Source organism: Camelus bactrianus, chromosome 1 (genome assembly GCF_048773025.1).
Source record: "Camelus bactrianus isolate YW-2024 breed Bactrian camel chromosome 1, ASM4877302v1, whole genome shotgun sequence".
Classification (NCBI taxonomy): domain Eukaryota; kingdom Metazoa; phylum Chordata; class Mammalia; order Artiodactyla; family Camelidae; genus Camelus; species Camelus bactrianus.
The window spans coordinates 83,917,505-83,936,355 of NC_133539.1; the positions used below are offsets into that span (position 1 = coordinate 83,917,505).

The 18,851-nt window shown below is 42.2% G+C and overlaps 2 protein-coding genes across 21 annotated transcripts in view; one reads left to right on the forward strand and one right to left on the reverse strand.

Annotated features, from left to right (window-relative positions):
• The window catches only part of LOC123616013 (uncharacterized), a 101,100-nt gene extending 94,634 nt beyond the window's left edge, over window positions 1–6,466 (reverse strand). For 2 of the 16 annotated variants that reach the window (XM_074368332.1, XM_074368326.1), the window contains exons 1-3: window positions 6,284–6,463; window positions 3,962–4,011; window positions 3,346–3,455 (exon numbers count right to left, since the gene is read on the reverse strand). The gene's annotated coding sequence lies outside the window, so the exon portion shown is untranslated. Of the gene's footprint in view, window positions 1–1,837; window positions 1,975–3,345; window positions 3,456–3,961; window positions 4,012–6,283 lie in introns of all 16 variants that reach the window. The other 14 variants (XR_012508591.1, XR_012508592.1, XM_074368298.1 and 11 more) reach the window with 14 other exon arrangements.
• A 134-nt stretch (window positions 6,467–6,600) lies between these two features.
• Window positions 6,601–18,851, forward strand: part of GOLIM4 (golgi integral membrane protein 4) — a 71,786-nt gene continuing 59,535 nt past the window's right edge. For 2 of the 5 annotated variants that reach the window (XM_074368264.1, XM_074368282.1), the window contains exon 1: window positions 6,603–7,445. In XM_074368264.1, coding sequence (XP_074224365.1) covers window positions 7,259–7,445 — 187 coding nt within the window. In that variant the 5' untranslated portion in view covers window positions 6,603–7,258. Of the gene's footprint in view, window positions 7,446–18,851 lie in introns of all 5 variants that reach the window. The other 3 variants (XM_074368273.1, XM_074368285.1, XM_074368259.1) reach the window with 3 other exon arrangements.

Sequence of the window (18,851 nt, forward strand, 5' to 3'; positions counted from 1 at the left end):
AGACTCAATTTGCTTTCCTTTGATTAAGTAATTACTTGAGGAAAAGGAAAAGACAGTAATGGGCATTTTGAGAAAGAATTCTTTTCTTTTTTCTTTTTTTTTTTTTTTTGTATTTTTTAAAACTGAAGTTTAATTAGGCTGAGCCCCACTGCTCTGTCTTCCAGGTTGCTGTCCTGTTCTTTGCTTCATCTAGTCTGCTGTTGAAACCCTGCAGTGTATTTTTCAGTTCACTTACTGTATTCTTCAGTTCTGTGACTTCTGTTTGGCACTTTCTTACATTTTCTATCTGTTTGTTGAAGTTTTCACTGTGTTTATCCATTCTTCCTCCCAGTTTGGTGAGCATTTTTATGACCAATACTTCGAACTCTTTATCTGGCAGGTTACTTATCTTCATTTCAGTCTTTTTTCTGAAGTTTTGTCTTGTTCTTTCATTTGGAACATATTCCTCTGTTTCCTCATTTTGCTTGACTATCTGTGTTTATTTTTACACATCAGATGCAACAACTCCCTCTCCCAGTCTTAAGGGCTGGCCTCGTGTAGGTGATGAACCTTATAGTTCAACCTTGTCCTACCTCTTGGCAATCTCTCAAACATTTTTTTGATTGTCTGAGCAGCCTGATTTATTCTTAATAGATTCCATTTGTTGATGGTGTGCGAAGACCTGTCAGTGTTCCAAAGGGAGGAACTTCAGTCAGGCTGATTGGAAGCCAGCCCCTCAGGCAGCATTTTTTAAAGTATAGCAGATATATATGGTCCTATGGGACTTCATTCATAAACTCTGCTGGTCTTTAGACCAGTTGATCTGGAAGTCTCCCATGGGTGACAGGTGCAAAAACTGGGGCTTCATGCAAGTGTATAAGCTCCTCTCTGGGAAGTACCAGTGAACTGTAGTGAGGCCAAGGAAGAACACAAAGATGGTTCCTCCAGATTACATGCCCGAGAGCACCTCTGAAGCCTCTAGATATGTGGTAAACCCATGTCTGCCCAGAGGCTGATGCTTTAGGATAAGTAAATAGGCCTTTTTACAGGCAGACTGGCGGGGGGGGGGAGGGTGTTTCAGTCTAACGTCTGTGCAGTGGGGGTGGCAGCCAGCCAAGAACTGTCTCTCTAGTTGTTTTAGTCCTGTGGGGCCAGAAATGCAAGCCCCAGCGACCAGAGCCAGGCAATCACAGAACGTTTCCTGTGTGGATCACGTTTGCCTGCGGCTTTCGCGAGGCAGCAGGAGAGTGCAGGGTCAGGGCATGCCTCAGCCTTATCAAGGCTGGGAGAGAGCTCAGGGCTGGGGAGCACCCACTGCTTTTTGTAAGGGAGTGGAAGAGCACAGGCATGGGGCATGCCTCAGGCTTCAGTGGGGAAGCTGGGGAGGTCTGTGACTGCATGAGCCTGAGGTACTAGCAAAGCAGAGGGAGAGTAATGCAAAAATGGTGCCCACCAGTGCCTCTGTCCTCATGGAGAGTCCCAGTAGGCCCCTGGCCCTCCAGCAGATGCTTTGAGATTAGCCAATGAATCTTCATCACAAACAGGCTAGGCACTTTTCAGTCTCCTTTTATGCTGGGTCCTGCGGAAAGTGAATCTGCACACAAGCCCACTAAGGGCAGAATCTCAGTTCCGCACAGCCCTATGGGTCCCCCAGGTGTAAGCCCCATTGGTTTTGCAAAGCCAGGAGTTCTGGGGGCTCTTCTCTCCAGTGCAGGTCCCAGGGGTTAGGGTGTCTGATGTGGTGCATGAACCCTTTACTCCTCAGGGAAAAGCTCCGTATTTGTGACATTCACTCCTGATTGTGGGTCACCGTGCAGAGGGTGGGTTTTTGGTGAGATTGTATCTCTGCCTCTCCTACCTGTCTGCATGTGGCTCTTTCTTCCTTTGTTGTGGAGGAGCTGTTCAACTAGCTTTTCAGGTCTTTTTCAGAAGGAATTGTTCCATATGTGTGTCCACGAGAAGTGAATTCAGGCCATCTTGAACTCCCTCTCAAGACTGTGGAAGGATTATTTTAGGTCAGTATACTTGGTCTTCAAGCAGGAAAGTCCAATGTATACATGTGGGTGGGAAGTGGGGAATGTCATTGGCACAGGGCACAGTCATTGGCGAGGATTCTGGGAAGCCAAAGGTAGTTATGAGGATGCTGGATGCCAGGAGTTGAACAGTTGAACTAGAGAATAGACTAGAAGGAGCAGAGCAACCCAAGACAAATGATTCTATTTCATAGTCTTAATTTGAGCAGAACTTTATCCTGAGGTAACTCGATTCTTCTTTATATTTATTTGAAAGTTTGTTCTACTTTATTTCTAAGTGAAAACACTGGCATTCCCTTTGTTTTGACTCAAAATTTTCCCGGAAACTAAAGCATAAAGCATGTTTACGAAGCTGATTATGATTTCCTTTAGGAATAGTTCTGAAACTGAATGTTGAATATCTGACCCAGGGCTCAGCACTGGATACATCATAAGTATGACCAGCCATGTCTCATGACAATTAAGAAATTACTATTATTATAAATACCTATCATATAGCCTATTAAAATTATAATACCAACTATATAAAATGTCATGGATAAACCAAGCACCTCCTTTATACTAAAGAATCCAACTGTTCATTTAGAGGGGAACATTAAAAATGGATGTTTCATTGGCCACTGATCCGTTCCATGGCCCACCTGCTTATCTGAAATCTCTGCATTACTGAAGGCAGTGAGCTAGTGAAAAGGTGCCTGAACCAGGTGACAGAAGATTTGGGAAGTTCTCTTTACTTCTCAGTCCCACATATGGTCCCTTTTCCATTCATTCTAACATTCTGTGCAACTAAACTATTTTCTAAAATTAATATGCTAGCTATAATAAACATAAAGCAGCAAATTCAAAATAATTTCTTGTGCCACCTTAGAACTTGGAAGTTGAGGGTATGCTGGGTGGGCCCACTTTAGAAGGTTAAAGATGTCTGAAACGATAATTTCTCTTTCTTTAGCCTAGCTACACATCTTGCTGCAATAGGGCCTTCTAAATCATTTCCTCCATTATCAAAGTAGTCTGTTCACAGAGTATTTACTGGCGGTGTTGATGGTGTGGTTTCTCTTATTGAAAAGCATTTTAGTTTTCACGTAATCATCTACTTTCCCCTTTACTCTCCTCTAACTCCTTAAATAGTTCAAAGTGACCAAGATGGCGGCTTAGAGACAGATCTAAGCAAGGCACCACTAACACACTGAGGGGGGTTTCGATTGCTTTGTTATACACTTAGCCACAGACTTAGCTTGTTGATCTGCTAACAATGACCACTAGGTCATTAGTAAAATCTAATAAAAAAGAGTTATGAAACATCTCTCACAGAATCCTCAAAAAGACAGAATACCTTGAATGTAGCTTCCTTTACCTCTCAACAGGTCAGGTATAGGTGGCATGCAGGAAGCCTGTGTGCTAAGTAGGTGAGAGCCAAAAGGGAAAGATAAATAGTGATGTTTCCTACAGAGAAAAAAAATAGTTGATTTCAGCAATTTTCACATGAGAAGGTTAAAACTGGTTTATTGACACTGAAATGTCATTTAAAATTTTATTTACTCATTTTTCATTGAGATATAATTGACACATAGCATTATATTAGTTTCAGATGCACTACATAATGATTTGATATCTTTTTATTGTGAAATGATCACTACAATAAGTCTAATTAACATCCATCACCACACTTAGATACATATTTTTAAAATATTATTTAACGTCCATCACCTTTTTTTTAGTGTTGATTTCACTTGCAAATTAAAAAAAATACTGAATTCAATTGGAAGTAAAGAGATTTAAATGAAAAATTTACTCTAGGATCCTGAACATTATTAATTTAAATTCATTTATTTTTATAAATTAGCTCAACTATATTTTTCTTGCCTTCCCCTATTTTGAAAATTAATAAATTTTATTAAAATGACAAATTTACTAAAACTGGAGAGAATCATAAGGTTCCCAAGTGTTACCTTAGCCCTTCTCAAATGTTAGGTCTTCAATCTCTCCAATTTCTTCCTGCCTGAGAAATAAAATACTAAATTGGTGAAATTTCTCAAGATGTAAAATTTTTAAATTATACATATTGTTAAATATATGGCAATAAAAATATAATTATATAATACTATTTTTTTACATGCTAAAGAAACAAAAGTGAAACAGAACTAACAACAAATTTAGCAAGACCAGTACCAACAGCTCATCTATTACAAGCTCTACCCAAAGGAAATGTTACGTAAATTCAGCTCATAGGCCTTGGAGAGTTCCTGCAATGTCGGCCTCTGAAAAGCTCTATACTGGTATTTTCAAGAAACTAGCAGCATACTTCACCTTGGAAAAGTAATACTATAAAGACACTGCCATTAGCGATTTTATGTACTTCTACATACCCTTCTTGAATTTGAAATAATGGGTAAGTCCAGGTAATAATTTTTGTTCTCTTTCAAATTTTATGACTAAAATATTGAGTTGTGTTTTATCACCTACATTTATTATATTCTGTAGCGTCAGCCAGCAGCTTTAGGCAAAGAATACCTTTGGAGTCTGAAATCAGTAGGGAAAGAATCAGAGGTTTCAAATGAGTAATCATGTATGCCAGAAGCAGAGGAATTTTCCAAGATTCTGAAAAACAACCAAATGCTGCATACTGTGTAATACATGAGCAATAATTTTCCAGTCTTCTATACAATTTCTTTTTCTTTTGTGGCTAGGATAGTTATCTATTCACGTAGGAGCCAGGATTTTTGCTATAAAACTTAATTCCTTCCAGAGCAGTTTTTGGTAGTGTTTTCTGGAGGAAGAGTTTGTTTTGCGAATTGTACACAGACAACAGTAAGGAATTTTTAGTCATGAGGAATTCTGACGAGGTTGCAGGAATTATCCAGTCTCAATTTCTAAGAGTCACACCTTTCTGAAAAAGTGAAATTTAAAAAGTGGTAGATTCAATAATTCAATAAGGCTATATATGACAGAACAAAACACGGAATCTTTAGATCTTTTTCTTTTTAAATTAGGTTCTCATTCTTATGGATAAGATGTAATTTGTTAATATAACTTTAAAAAGAATGAGACTCTGGCTTCAACAGCAGATAGAGACGGAAAGAGCAGGATTCTGTCCTGGATAATAATCCTGTTGAGCTCCTGTCTTTCTAGAAGGTCCTAGAGCTATCCCAGTAACTTGATAAACTTTGCTTTCTTTATTAACCAGTGTATGAGCCTAATACTTAACCTGGCTGTGGTAAGTGAGTATATTTGTAAATGAAAGCATTTAAAACCATATAATACAAATTATCATTTATTAGGGAAAAGCACATGCCAGGCACACTTAAGTTTTCACGGTAGTATAAATGTCACAGGCTAGTGAGGCGATAAATTCGATTTATTTTATGGCTTTTAGTATCCTCTAACTTCAGAGTCCACCTAAAAAATTTCTACATCAGGGTCTGCCTTTCTGTGGTATTTGGGGCTAAACAGATCTACCTTTATTTTGAGAAGTCACTGGCCATTATTGATAGTGATGACTAAAATCTGGTTAGAATATCATAAAATTATGCAGTATATGATAAATTCCATGACACTACTGAGGCATTTGAGAAATGATTTACTTTTTTAGAATTAGGTCACGAGCAGAAACAAAATTATCATTTATAAATAATCTCAATTTTTTTCCCCTCAAGTACGTAGAAAGAACTAGTGCATTATGGATTTTCTTTGAAGAGGTTTGTAGTTGTTATGTTTGCTTTACTTGTTTTTATACAGGGAACTTTTGTTGGCCTTTAAAGTGTAATTTAGCAACGTAACTGATGTATTTTTGCCACCAGTAAAACAAATACATATGACAAAATAAATGCATACTCATTTCACTGTAAGATTTGTTTTTAAATTATTCTCTTTTCAGTCGGGGGAAAATACGAGATCTTTCTTTTTCCTCTCTGCCAAAGGCAAGCTGATTTCCACAACCCACGTGGAGAGTTGGGCGCTAAGTCTAGCGTGCTTGAGTCTCCCGGCTCGTGTGCTGCCATCTGTGGGCATACACGCATCCGCGCGAGTACACCGAATGCGGCGAGACCCAGCAGGCGAGGCATCTCGGGCTCACTACGAAGATTGTGCTGACGAGGCGTGTGCCTGCCGCATCTGCCCACCCGGTAGGGAAAGGAAGAATGAGTGCTCGGTAGAGTGTACACAGTTGTTCCCACTCACTCTCTCCCACTTCATACACTAGTCCTCTCCTCATGTGCGTGCCAGGGGCTGCATCACAAACGCACACACTCCCAAGTACACACGCACGTGCGCACCGTATCTCGCCCAGCCGCAAGTCCGGACTCGTCCGGGGCACACTCCGACCTCCCTGCCGCCGGCTCCGCCGCCTCTCGCCACCGCTCGCACTTCACGTGGGTGCACCCCCGCGCCGGGCGGCCGCGCCGCCCACGGGGCCCCTCGCCGGCCCCCGCGCTGGAGGGAAGGCGCGGCCCTGAGGTCGGACGGACAAAGCCGGCGTCCAATCGAGCCCGGCACTGCCTCCCCGTAGGGAGGGAGCGGCGGCTCTGACGGGCCCAATGAGCGGGGAGCCCGAGTGGGACTTCCTCCCGGAATCCCGTTGGCCAGAATAGCGGGGCCGTGGGTGACACGTAAGTTGGGTGGGAGGCGGCGGCGGCCAAGGCTCCGCAACCCCATCAGTGACACCGGCCCGCCGGCCCCCAAACCCTGCCGGGGCAGCTGGTCCCCATCCCTCTACTCACCCCCACGGGCCGAGCGCGGAGTCGCCGCCCGGAGCCTGGCTCCCTTTGTTGGGCGTGCACCCCCTCCTTTTGGTGGCAGCGAAGTCGCGCAGTGGGAGCCGCCGCGAGGGGGCGGGGAGCTGCCGGGGCAGGACTCTGAGCGCCGCCGAAGGCAGCCGGGCCGAAAAGTGGGGAAGAGGGAAAAGGACAAGGCGGCGTCTGGAGACCGGCGCGGGGACAGCCCGCTCAGAAGTATGCGGAGGGCCCCCTCCCGGGCCCGGGCACTCGCGCAGAACCAGCGTCGCAAAAGTTTGGCGGCGGCGGCGGCGGCGGCGGCTGTCCTGGCGGCGTCGATGGCTGCGCGCCCCGCGGCGCGCGGGGGCTGAGCGGGCGCCACTTCCCCTCCGGTCCCGCTTTTGTGTCTCGCGTCTCCTCCTCATGCAGCGTCTGACCACCTCCTGCGGCGGCCGCTGCTGAGGCGCTCGTTCGGGCCGCGGGGACGAAAGGACGGCGGCGGCGGGGACGGCCGCGGCGCGGGGTCCCGGCAGGACTATGGGAAACGGGATGTGCTCCCGAAAGCAGAAGCGGATCTTCCAGACGCTGCTGCTGCTGACCGTGGTGTTCGGCTTTCTCTATGGAGCGATGCTGTACTACGAGCTGCAAACGCAGCTGCGGAAAGCCGAGGCGGTGGCGCTCAAGTACCAGCAGCACCAGGAGTCCCTTTCCGCCCAGTTACAAGGTACGGTTAACGGGACTCGCGCGGCCAGTGGCCAACTTTGCCCCGCGCCTCCCTCCCGGGCTGGAAAAGTGGCTTTGGTGAGCCGTTGACACTGTGGGTACCACCTCTGACCTTCAGGGACATCAGAGGCGAGCCCAGTCAGGCCGCCGGATCCCGGAGTGTCAGAGGAGATGACACATCCCCATCCTCCGGCCTCCTCCGGCAGTTACATTTGAAATCGCCAGCACCATCCCAGTCCCACTGGGCGTTGGATGGGCGGGAGCACACAGTCTTTTACCCCAACACTTGGCAAAAGTCCAGCTGCAATCCGGGCAGTCAAACCAGGAGCCCTCCCTCCGCTCCTGCCAGCCCATCCTGGTGTGGCATAGTTTCCTGGTTTCTAGGTATTTGCTTTCCAGTTGACATTGTCGGTAGCCTAAGAAATGGGGAGTCTGGCAGAGATTCCTCAAACTGGGCTGTTTTGTTTCAAAGGAAATTAAGCCATGACCAGGCAGCCCAAACTAATGGCCCAGTCGAATCCAGCCTAGACCTGCTAGTTTCTTATTTCTGTTAACTCATTAATGTGACTTTGGAGATGTTGGATATGTTGGAAAAGTCCACATTACTACTCCTGTCCTGCAGTTATATTTGGGGAGGGGGTTATTTGTCTTCCTGAGGACCTTTTAGTTTGTCCCAGAGAGCTAGGAGTGTGTGTGTGTTTGTGTGTGTGTGTGTGTGTTAGCCTTGAGAAGTACAAGAGGAGGAACATGACCAGACACACAGCAAACACAACATGAGCAAGACCTGCAGAAAGACTGTCCTTCTACTTTAGAATCGCATTTAATGTAAATTTCAGGAACATAAATGATGCATGACTGCAAAGTAAGTGCCATGTGGTCTTCTTAAAAGCAGAGTCATCCTATACATATTTTTGAAAGCTTTTTTTTGTACTTGTGCTTAGTTTTCAACATTTATGCAGCCCTCTCCCCAACTAATAATAATAATAATAATAATAATAATAATAATAATAATAATAATAATAATAATAAAAAAGGACTGTGAGTAGTGAGATGTTGACAGTCTTTGCTAATAATGCAAATATAGCTTATTTCATACTACTAGGAAGATACAAGCTGGGTGGATGTTTCTGTCAGTGTATATTTGTACAAATATGAAACAGATTCCATTTCTGTTTTAGATATTTTGAATGTTTTGTAGTAAAAAAAAAAATTAACATGAGAGAAAATGATACACAGCTGATTCTTGGTCTTGTTTGCTCTTCCCAGTAAGGGAAGTATTTTTAGCTTACTGAAGCTGTTTAGCCCCAGGCAGTGAAAATATATAAACTGGGGTTGGTTTAAACAGAAAACCGGTTTTTATTCAGTCTTAGGTTAAAAAAATTTTTCTTGAAAACTTGTTGAAGTTTACCCGTGAGTTACTGTTGATACGCGAAGTGTGGATATTTATTTACTTATTTACTTAGAAGCCACTGGCAGCTTCCCTGTGAAGTTCAGTGCAGTTAGACCAAGGGAAAAATTGTCATCTGGTAGTACAATGGCAGGACTGGATTTTCACACATGTGGCTGGAAGGGCGTGTATTGTGGATTATACAAGGTTGGTGCCTTGTTCACTTAGCTTAGGAGACTCATGGGAGCAGGTCCTGTCAAATTCACCAATACATCCCAGCACTGCACAGTGCCTGACACTCATGATGGGATCAATGTATATATTTATTCAATCAACAAAATATAACTGTGTTGAGAAAATGAATCCTAAGCACTTTTGTCTGCTTTCTCAGACTTCACTTCCCTGTCTCTGCTTTTTGAAAAAAACAAAAATAAGGTTGCAACAACAGAATGTTTTACCTAAGCAGCACATTTGCTTCAACTCCGAGCGCTAGAACTGAGGTCCTGATTTCTGGGTCATGGTCTGTATTTGCAATATTCCATTTAGAAAATCAATCTCGGCATCTTCTCCTCTCATGTGCCTTTTGGTGGTAGTAGTGAGGAAGAGGGGTGGTAAGTGGTAATACCAGACTATTAAAATACAAAACATTTGCTTTGCTGCAGGAGATGGAAAAACACTGCGGCTAGTTTCAATGAGTGGCCTTGCAGTCCATTTCTTAATTTACCCTTTTGCCATTTCCTCTTGAATTGTGGTGCTGCAACAATTACAGTATGATTATGCATGAAGAATTATTTCCTGAGCAGGCTACAGTTTCTTCTTTTTCTAATGGATTCACAACTGACTTCTACTCTATAGCATTTACGTTGGATTTCACATCTGCAGGCCATTTAATGAAGGTTTTCTGATGGTATGCAGCTTTTGCTTCCCTTTTCCAATGATAAATGACGTTTTGGTTGGCGGCGCTATATACCACTTGCATAGATTTTTTTTTTGGACATTAGACTCTCCCTTCTTAAGACTTGTTTAGTTACTTGAGATCTCTTGACCTGGCTTGGATTAAAATCATTGTTAATTATGAGTAGCTTCTGTAAAAAATAAAAATAAAAAAACCTCTTGAAAAACCTTAAGTCGTTTGACCCCGTAATCTGAAGGTATACATTTGTTAAATGAGCATCTTTAGGTCATCTTCTGTTTAAGAAAGGGTTGTATACCAGAGACTATTTTGAAAGTAGGTTACGTCTAACTCCAAGTGCCTTTTGAAATAGAACAGTTCCATAAATATATGGTGGGGGTGACATGGGGAAAGTTCAAGACTAGGCAGCCCTCCTTCCATGAAAAACTAATATCTATGTCTGCCAGCCTATCTATCTATCTTCCTCCCATATTCTGCTTTAATTATACTAAGGAGTGGGGCAGAAGTAGTTACCTCTGGTAACAGAGGCTGGAATAACAACCTTTGATCAGCTCAGTGTTTAACTAACTTAAAATTAAAAAAAAAAAAAAAACCCACCAAAAAACTCTGCTTTTGGGGCCATGCAGTACTCTATGTCTATAAACAGTGGTTCTAGCTTTGGCTACTCTTTGGGATCACCTGGGCGGCTCCCAGACCAATTAAGTCACAGTCTGTGGGGGCGGAACCCACCTGGCAGTCTCCCCAGGTGATTGCAATGTGCAGCCAAAGTTGAGAACCGCCGCTCTGTGATCTTAAGACTGAGCCAAGTCACACATTTACTTTACTTGCTTGGCTGCAAGGATTTCTGAGGGTTTTTCCTTTTACCCCAAGCATGTAATTCAACTTCGAGCTCTGCAACTTTTTGTGTGATCTTAGGCCTCATTTTTCTTATTTATATAATGGAGATTAGAATGACCTATTTCATAAAATACTGTGAGGATAAAATAATTAACACCAGTAAAGCTCCTAGCATATACCTAGCACATAGTAGGTACCACTCACGCAAGATTAGCTGTTGTTATCATCAGGGTCGCTATCTGAGATAAGATATTTGATCTTTCTCTTCCCAGGTTTGCCATGGGTAAAATTTTGAAATTGGCAGAATTTGTTTTTATAATTAGCTCCTTTATTTTTTTTTTATTGTAGCTAAATGAATATCAAAAAAAAAAAAATAGGTAGACTGGCATAAATCCAAGCATTATACTCTGGAGAAGGAACCCTCCCTGACAATTTAAATTTAGAATTAAGAGTCTGGTTACTAATTAACTCTCTATACATCATGTCAGGTTAGGAGGGGGTGTGATTGCCAGAGGTAGGCAATGACCTTGTGCAATAAGACCTTGGAGAGGGACGTAACTATTTAATTTGTTTTAAAAGTGGGGCAAACAGTCCCTCATTCCTAAAACATGTGTTACATAATTGCAGTGGCTTGGTCTTCCCTGTGATGACCAGAAATCATCAAGGAAAGGTTCATATAGTATTTTGAATGTGCCTATTCCAGGTAAGTGTATTACAGTTATTAATAAGTAAGTTTGGTGCTTCTAAGGGTGACATTGTTGTTTAAGTTAGTTGTCCTTTGCATCATGTTCCCCTAACAGGTAGGATGACTCATTCCCCTGAACATGAACACATCATATTGTATCTGGTTATTTCTTTGTTTTCAACCTTCTGTGAATCTGCTGTAAAAAATAGTCTCCTGCATCTCAGGACCAGGCTTTTTTTAATTCTTTCATCTCCAGTGACAGGGGCCTGGCATGTCGTAGGTGCTCAATAAACTGTGGGTCTATAGTTATGTGATGTTTTCTTTCTGCCTGTGAATGTGCTTATATATGGTGGGCAGTGAAATGTAGTGGATGTGGGCCGAGGAGCCAGAGCACTTAAATTTGAGGTCTTATCTTTGTTTTACCAGCTGGGTGATCTTGAGTTACTTCACACCTCTGTGACTTGCTTTCATTACATGTAATAATCAGGATCATGGTGCTTATAATAGGTTGTCATGAGGATCAATAGCGTTAGCCAGGTGTACGGCACTTAGAAGGGTGGAGCTTGCATTTTGGGCTATTGAGGACCTCATGTACAACAGAATGGTTCGCAGACCTCAGTAATTTAGCCCCACAAGTATAGGCAATGCACGGTAGGGATACCGGTTTTCAAGTGCAAAGTTAGGACTTATAAACATCAATTAGATATTGTCTATTCAGTGGATATTTTCGCTGATGTACCTACACCTTGCAGTTAATAGGAGAAATTTATCAAGCTGTTTTTATTTAAAGTAAAAACTATTTAAGTTCAGTCAGTTTTATTTGTATGTAAAACCCTGCCTTAAAATTCATTCCCTAAATAAAAGATAAAAGCTTCTAGATACCTTTTGAAAATATGACTCAATTAAGCATTCTGTTAAATATATATGACTTTCAAAACTATGTATAATTCTGCACATTGTGCCTGTCTTAGTCATCCCTGTAAATTGGAGCTCACTGAGATTGGTTGACCATGGAAGAGAATTGCTCACTGTCTGTGAGCCTTTAGGTTAAGTCCCCGGTAGATTGGAAGCCTTACCTTGGCTTTTTAAAGTTCTCTCCTGCCTTACCAAGGGCTGGGGCACAAGACCAGGTTTTAGAGACTAAAGGAATGAGTGAATTGGAGTTGGGGTATGAAGACTGAAGTTGGATTGACCAAAATGCAGAGGATTTGGGAGAAACTAGAAGACAGAAGAGACAAAAAAGGGGACTGATAACAGTTTATAACATTTCAAAGCATTGAGAAAGATTCTTGCATACTTTCATGTCCTGAAAAAAAAAAAAGACACAAGGAATAGTGAAGGGGGAGTGGGTTTGGCATCAGGTACTGTTTGAATGCAACTCTGGTGTTTACCAGTGGTGTAACCTCTCTGAACTTGGATTCTTCATACTTTGCTGGGAATAACAATGTCTATCCTGCACACTTGCATGGACTAGAAACAGTACATTTAATGAGACTGGCACGAATCTCAGAGAGCATCGCTACGACATTTACTAGGTACCCAGAACTGCTACTGCAGGGTTAGTGTTGGGCTGCTTTTTGTTTTCCTCACTGCTTATTACATCTAGCAGGTAATAGAGTTATTAGTTGTGGCCTAAATGTGGCTCATTTCAGAGGCATGTGCCCAACTTGGCTGAAACTTTTGTTTGATTTGAGACACTCTTACTCGGTCTTTTCTGCCGTATTGACCCTTTTTTGGTAAGGAAGGACCTGAGAACACTGTGCATGGTAGCAGCTAAGAGTTGCTGTTTTTCATTTTGACAACTAAGTATTCTTATTTTATCACTGAGGACAAAATATTTTTGCTGCTCTTACCAGTCAGTGGTTTGTGGGTTTGTAGCTTTGTTTGGAAGCTACATGTATAACTTTATGTATAACTTTACTATAAAAGAAAAATAGTCAACTGTATTTTTTCTTTCAAACCACTGTTATTTGAAGCGAATTCATTTTGATAAAATTTTGAAAATGTCCTTGAAGAAATTAAATTATTTTAGAAACGTACCATTTATTAAATGTCTACCACATTTAGGCGCTGTGCTGAGCACGTTACGTGCATTTTCTCACTTAACAATGACACAAGCTCTTTATTGTGAAGGAGCAATCTGAGGCTGAGAGAGGTTAATTAACCTTCCAGTGTCAAGGTCAAATCTAATGAAGCTGAACTTGGAACACTAATGTGACTTTCTAGCCTGCGTTCTTCCACAGTACTCCATTGCCCTCAAAATTATTTTAGTGTCTCTCATGACAATATTAACGGTTTTGAGAAGGTGGGTTAGGCGGGCTGTATGAGGATTCAAGATAAAATTTAGAATCAGAAGTAATAGGTGTGATTGTATGATGCAGCATATCCAGAGTGTAGGACATTTGGTTGTTATGAAAGGTGATTTTAGTGGATACTGGGGGTAATTTTAGGTGGTATGCAGATGCATAAAATAACATCGATCGCATAGGAAACTTATGCCCTTTTGAATTCTCTTTCGAGTGTTTTCTTGACAAGTCAAGGAGAAACTCTCAGTTTGATACTAGAACCTCTTCCTAGATATGGTTGCTCATTTGTTTTTCTCAAAGAGAGCAGAGCTCAGGCAGCCAACAGCCTGATAGCTGGAATTTAATAATTGTTTTGTTGTTTTATGGCGTTTAAATTTTACAGTTACCACCCATTAATGCCACATAAGTCAGGTTTTTCATTTACAAAGTGGTAGTGTAAAGTTTCCTTTTTAGAAGTTTATTTTAGGGGAAACAGTGAACATTTGGCAACCCGCAGTACCTGTATAGGGTTTGCGAGCATAAAGTAAGAACTCACGTTAGGAGTGCCTGCATGTCTGAGGTTTAGAAACACGTTACGTGATCAAGTCACTTAATGATCCAGACTCTGAATTTTACAGTTAAGAAAACAGTCCTGAAGTGGATGAATCACTTAGCATGTGTCTCGAGCTAAGCAGGAGCCCACGTATCCTGACTTGCAGGACAACATCGCATTCCTCACCCCGCTCTGCCTCTGCAGACCAGCAGCACCCTCTTCTCAGTTCCAGCAGAAATGGGTGTTGCTATTTTTAAACAATGCTGTGTATTTCTGAATGGCCCACTTGTGTTCTTTGTTTTTATTGGCCTGTGGGTGCTTTTCCAGAGGACATGCCAGCCATCGCCCTGCACTAACAAGCCTCACTAAATAGGCCCACAGCCTGGAGGAACATGGGCATGAAATAAACTGCTTGTTACAATAGTATGACATTAAAAAAATATTACTTTAACTATTTTTCATACATAAAATGTCACAATATGATAGGTAGTGAATAGAAAAGTAAAAGATGTGCTGTCACTCTGAAGGATGAGGCATTCAGAACATTTGAATGACACCTTTTCTTTCCTTGGAGAGTAAGTGAGTTTAAGAACAATATATAATCATTTTAGGAGAGTCAAACATTCCATTTCTCATTTCACATCTCATTGAAACCCCTTCTTTAAGTGGAATTTTTGTTTAAAAAAAACAACAAAGAAATCTACAAATCAAGATATTTAAGAGAGCTTTGATATTGCTTGTATGTTCTCGACAACAGCAATGATACTATAAAATAAATATTCTAAACAGATTAAAATTGAGCAGCTGATAAATTGCTTGATTAGTTTGGTGAGTGTAGACTAGTTTATCAAGTTTTACATTAGTGAGATTTATTATTAAAAATCTATTCTTCCTGTTGCATCAATCTTTCAACCTATTAACAAACAAAATTTAGGGGGAATTTTTAAAAGGACTGCATAACCTTTTAAAGGTTTGATGCTGTAAAACATGTTATATGGTACTGATGTGAAACATCACTTTTATTAGAGGATGAAAAATAAATCCTCTTTACCGCGTAGGTATCAGCTCAAAGTCCAGAAGTTGTCTCAGTTTGCTCCGGGCATGAGGGAGCCTCCGTGGCTGCAGTTCCTAAGGCACAGCTTCTCAAGAGCAGCCAGCCCCTCTTCATTCATAGATCTGTGAAACTAGAGAGTCCAGATATCAGACCTCAGCACAACCACCCTATGGCGATGCGCCAGGCCTAAGATACCTACATACTTGTGTTCAAAAACGTGGAAAATACGAGGTGTGTAGGAGTCACCGGTCCATGGAAATTCTGAAATCCAGTTAGACAAAAGTTTCTCAGCAAGGCCCAACCCTGGGAATAATTCTCCATGGTTCTTGATTTCGCCCTTTGGACTACTAGTTCTACTGCCTGAGTCATCCTTCCTTTTTCATGCGAGACGGCACGTGTGTGCAGGTGAGCTTTCTCAGCCTGCCTCCTGCCAGTGGAATGTTGGGGATCTATGGATGTTTTTCACTTGGGACCATCTCAGTCCCTTTTAGTCCAAACTGGAATGTTTCTGCATATAAAATCCTCTCATAACTTTTGTGTTTCTCCTCTGAAACTTGTCGAGGTCTACTTTATTAGACAAAAAACACACCCACGTGTTTCTTAGAGATAATTCCTTCTCCACTTTGGGCTCCTGAGGAGACAATGCCCTTTAATTTACCAGCAGCCTGTTGGGAGGATCTGTGAGTCACACCCTTAAACTTGTAGGAGAGTCTGTGGTCTGACTGAATAATATTTGAGATGTCACATTTCCCAGGGCTTACCAAAAGGATTTCAGAAGCTATACCCTTGGTCTCATCTTAAGACCGTGTGTTTTCAAACAGTTCCCTGGAAATGATCTTTGCTTGGAAACTGCTTCTTAATTTTAGCATTGGTTGCCATCTGGAGAGGCTGACAATTTTCAAAACCTTTAAGTCCTGCCTCCTTTTTATTTAGTAGTCCCTCCCTCAATTTATCTTCTCTCAGTTTGCTATAAACAGCAAGGAGAAACCAGGTGCTTCAGTACTTTGCTGGGAAATCTTTAGCTGAATCACCCAGTTCATCGAGCACTTTTTTTTTTTCCGACTTCTCATACAACTGCAAGGGACTGCAGGTCAGGTAACTACACAGAGATGGGTATTATGAAACCTTCTGCCACTCCATAATTTCTGGTTTCCAGTATAATTTTCCTCACTTTGATTCATGCCCTTATTAAAAATCTCTTCAAAGTCCAAAATTCTGAACAGGGTGTTCAAGGCACTCTACCCTTTCACTCCCACTCTTGGTAGGCCCACTACATGGTTCCAAAGCCACTGCCACCTTTTAGCTTTTCACAATGGCAGTACCCCAGTTCCAAAATCTGGGTTAGTCATCCAGTTGCATAGCAAATATCCCCAAGGTAAACTGGCTTAGTTAGTGAAACACCACATCACGGTTTCTGCAGGAAGCGAATCTGGGCTTAGCTGGGTGATTCTCTCAATGATGTTGCGGCCAAGCTGCTGACCAGGGTCACCGTCATCTCAAAATTCGGCTGGGACTGAAGGATCTTCTACAGAATTCACTAATGTGGTTGTTGGCAGGCCTCAGAAGATCCGCTTCCAATCTCACTCATCTGGGCCTTCCCACAGGAATTTCCACAGTTCCCACCTGCAGCTTAGCACATGCTAACTGGCCTGCCTCAGGGCAGGAGAGCCCCGAGAGACATAGAGTGGGAAAACCCAAGATGAAAGGCAAAGTATTTTGATAACTGAATCTTGAAGGTGATAACTCATCACTTCCGCCATGTTCTGCTCATTAGAATCGAATCATTAAGGTCAGCGCCTGCCCAAGGGAAGGGGTTTGTGAGGGCGTGAATAATAGAGAGTGGAGCTCATCGGGGGCCATCGTAGCAGCTGCCTGCCACAGGTGAGAGGGTCATTGTCATTGCTGGCAGTATCATTACCAAAGTCATCATAAACTAACATTCTTTGAGTACTTGCTAAGTACCAGGTCCTGTTCTAAATGATATTCTTGGAAAATCCAACATAAGGCTTCCATAAAAATGTTTCACTACATATTAAAATGTGACTTAGCTTTTAATTTGACGTATTAGCAAGAAGTGGCATTTGCAACCATGGCACTTCAGAGGGAGATTATCTGGTGTTTAAACCATCTGACCTGAAAGAATTAAAATTAACAGAGATTTTCAGGTAACTCTCTGAAGTACAAACCTAACTGTTAGGGGAAGTCCCAAAGTGGAAGCCATCCTGTCCTTGGGGAGTTTCAAAATCCATTGACAATATGTGAAAATTTCCCATTTCTACACTGACTGTATTTCTTTGGCAAGCAGACAGGAACGCAGCGCAGTGCGTGTCTATGCAGTATTTTCATTTGCTTCTGAATGTGCCTTCTTACTGTATGTAGACTGCAGTCCTTGGTGAAGACCTCATTATTTGATAGTCAGGAGATTTATTTTTTAACGGAGTTTAACTGGTCTTGGAAAGATAAATATCTTTGATTTAAAGAAAGAGCATTATTTGCATGACTGGTAATTTCAACTTACTCATTCATCCCTCTTTTGAGGGTCAAGTTTTACATACTGCAACATGTGAGGTATTCTTTTGTAATACTGATAAAAAAGAGCATAAGAGCATGTTATGAAAAAGTCATCAATGTTTTCTGAACAGTTGTGATTTTAGATTCATAGTAATGGCCTCTCTCTTCTAAACAGACTTCTAAATGTGAGATCAGTATTTCTATTTTCCATTTGACTTCCATTGTACTGTCCTAGACATCTTTCTATAAGAGATCGGATCAGGAGGTGACAGAGAATATTTTGTCAAAATGTTTGAGGCCCTGTTCCATTCAGAAATCAAGGAGAGTTCTGTTCTTGTCAGTGCAGAGTTGCTGTTGAATTTCTAGGGACTCAGTGGCCCCCTTCCTGGCCCCTGCTGTCTGTGTGGCCCCAGCTTACAGCCATGATCCTCCCGGTTAGGCTCGGTTGCTGTGGACTTCCTCTCTTGGTGATACATGGATTGTAAGCACCTTGTGACATGTGGTCTCTGTTCTCCGTTCCAACCACCAAAATGGGAGAATTCTCTGCATGTTCCACAGTGTGGTGCTAACCTGTGCAGTGCGGTTCTTAGGGAGACTTACAGGCTGCACGTTTTTCTCTCAGTTATTCTTTGCTCCCTGGGTTGGTTAGGGGCCAGGTGGGTTAAGCTTGAAGATGCTCTCTCATGTTCACACTGTCTACGGAGGCAGAAGCTGCTACCCCAGTTGGCTAGAATGATGGTTTCTGTGAGTGCTTGCAAGTTGCCTTATTTAGCCCCCAAGAAGTCTTCATCTGGGAGTCCCATGGTAGTAGTACTTTGAGCAGAGCCTAAGCCTTTAAAGAAAGCCTGCTTTGTTTTTATTGTAGGCCTCCAGCTGTTCTCAAAACTGCCTCCTGCCCAGTGACCACTCAGTCCTCAGACCACATTGTGTTGTGTCTGTGACCCTCTCTTCCTTAAGGGTGGTATTTTCAATTTGTAATCTGTGGGGATCTATGAACTTTCTGATGTATGTATGTCAGTTTTGTGTGTCTTTTTCCAAGACAGAAGCCATAGCCTTTATCAGATCCTTAAAGCATCAGTGACCTGAAAAAAGGTTAAGAACCACTGCTTTAGGGCAAATTCCTCCTTCTGAGGTTTTTTTCCAAGACCATCTTGGAATTTGACCTCCCCTCGTTTCACCCCA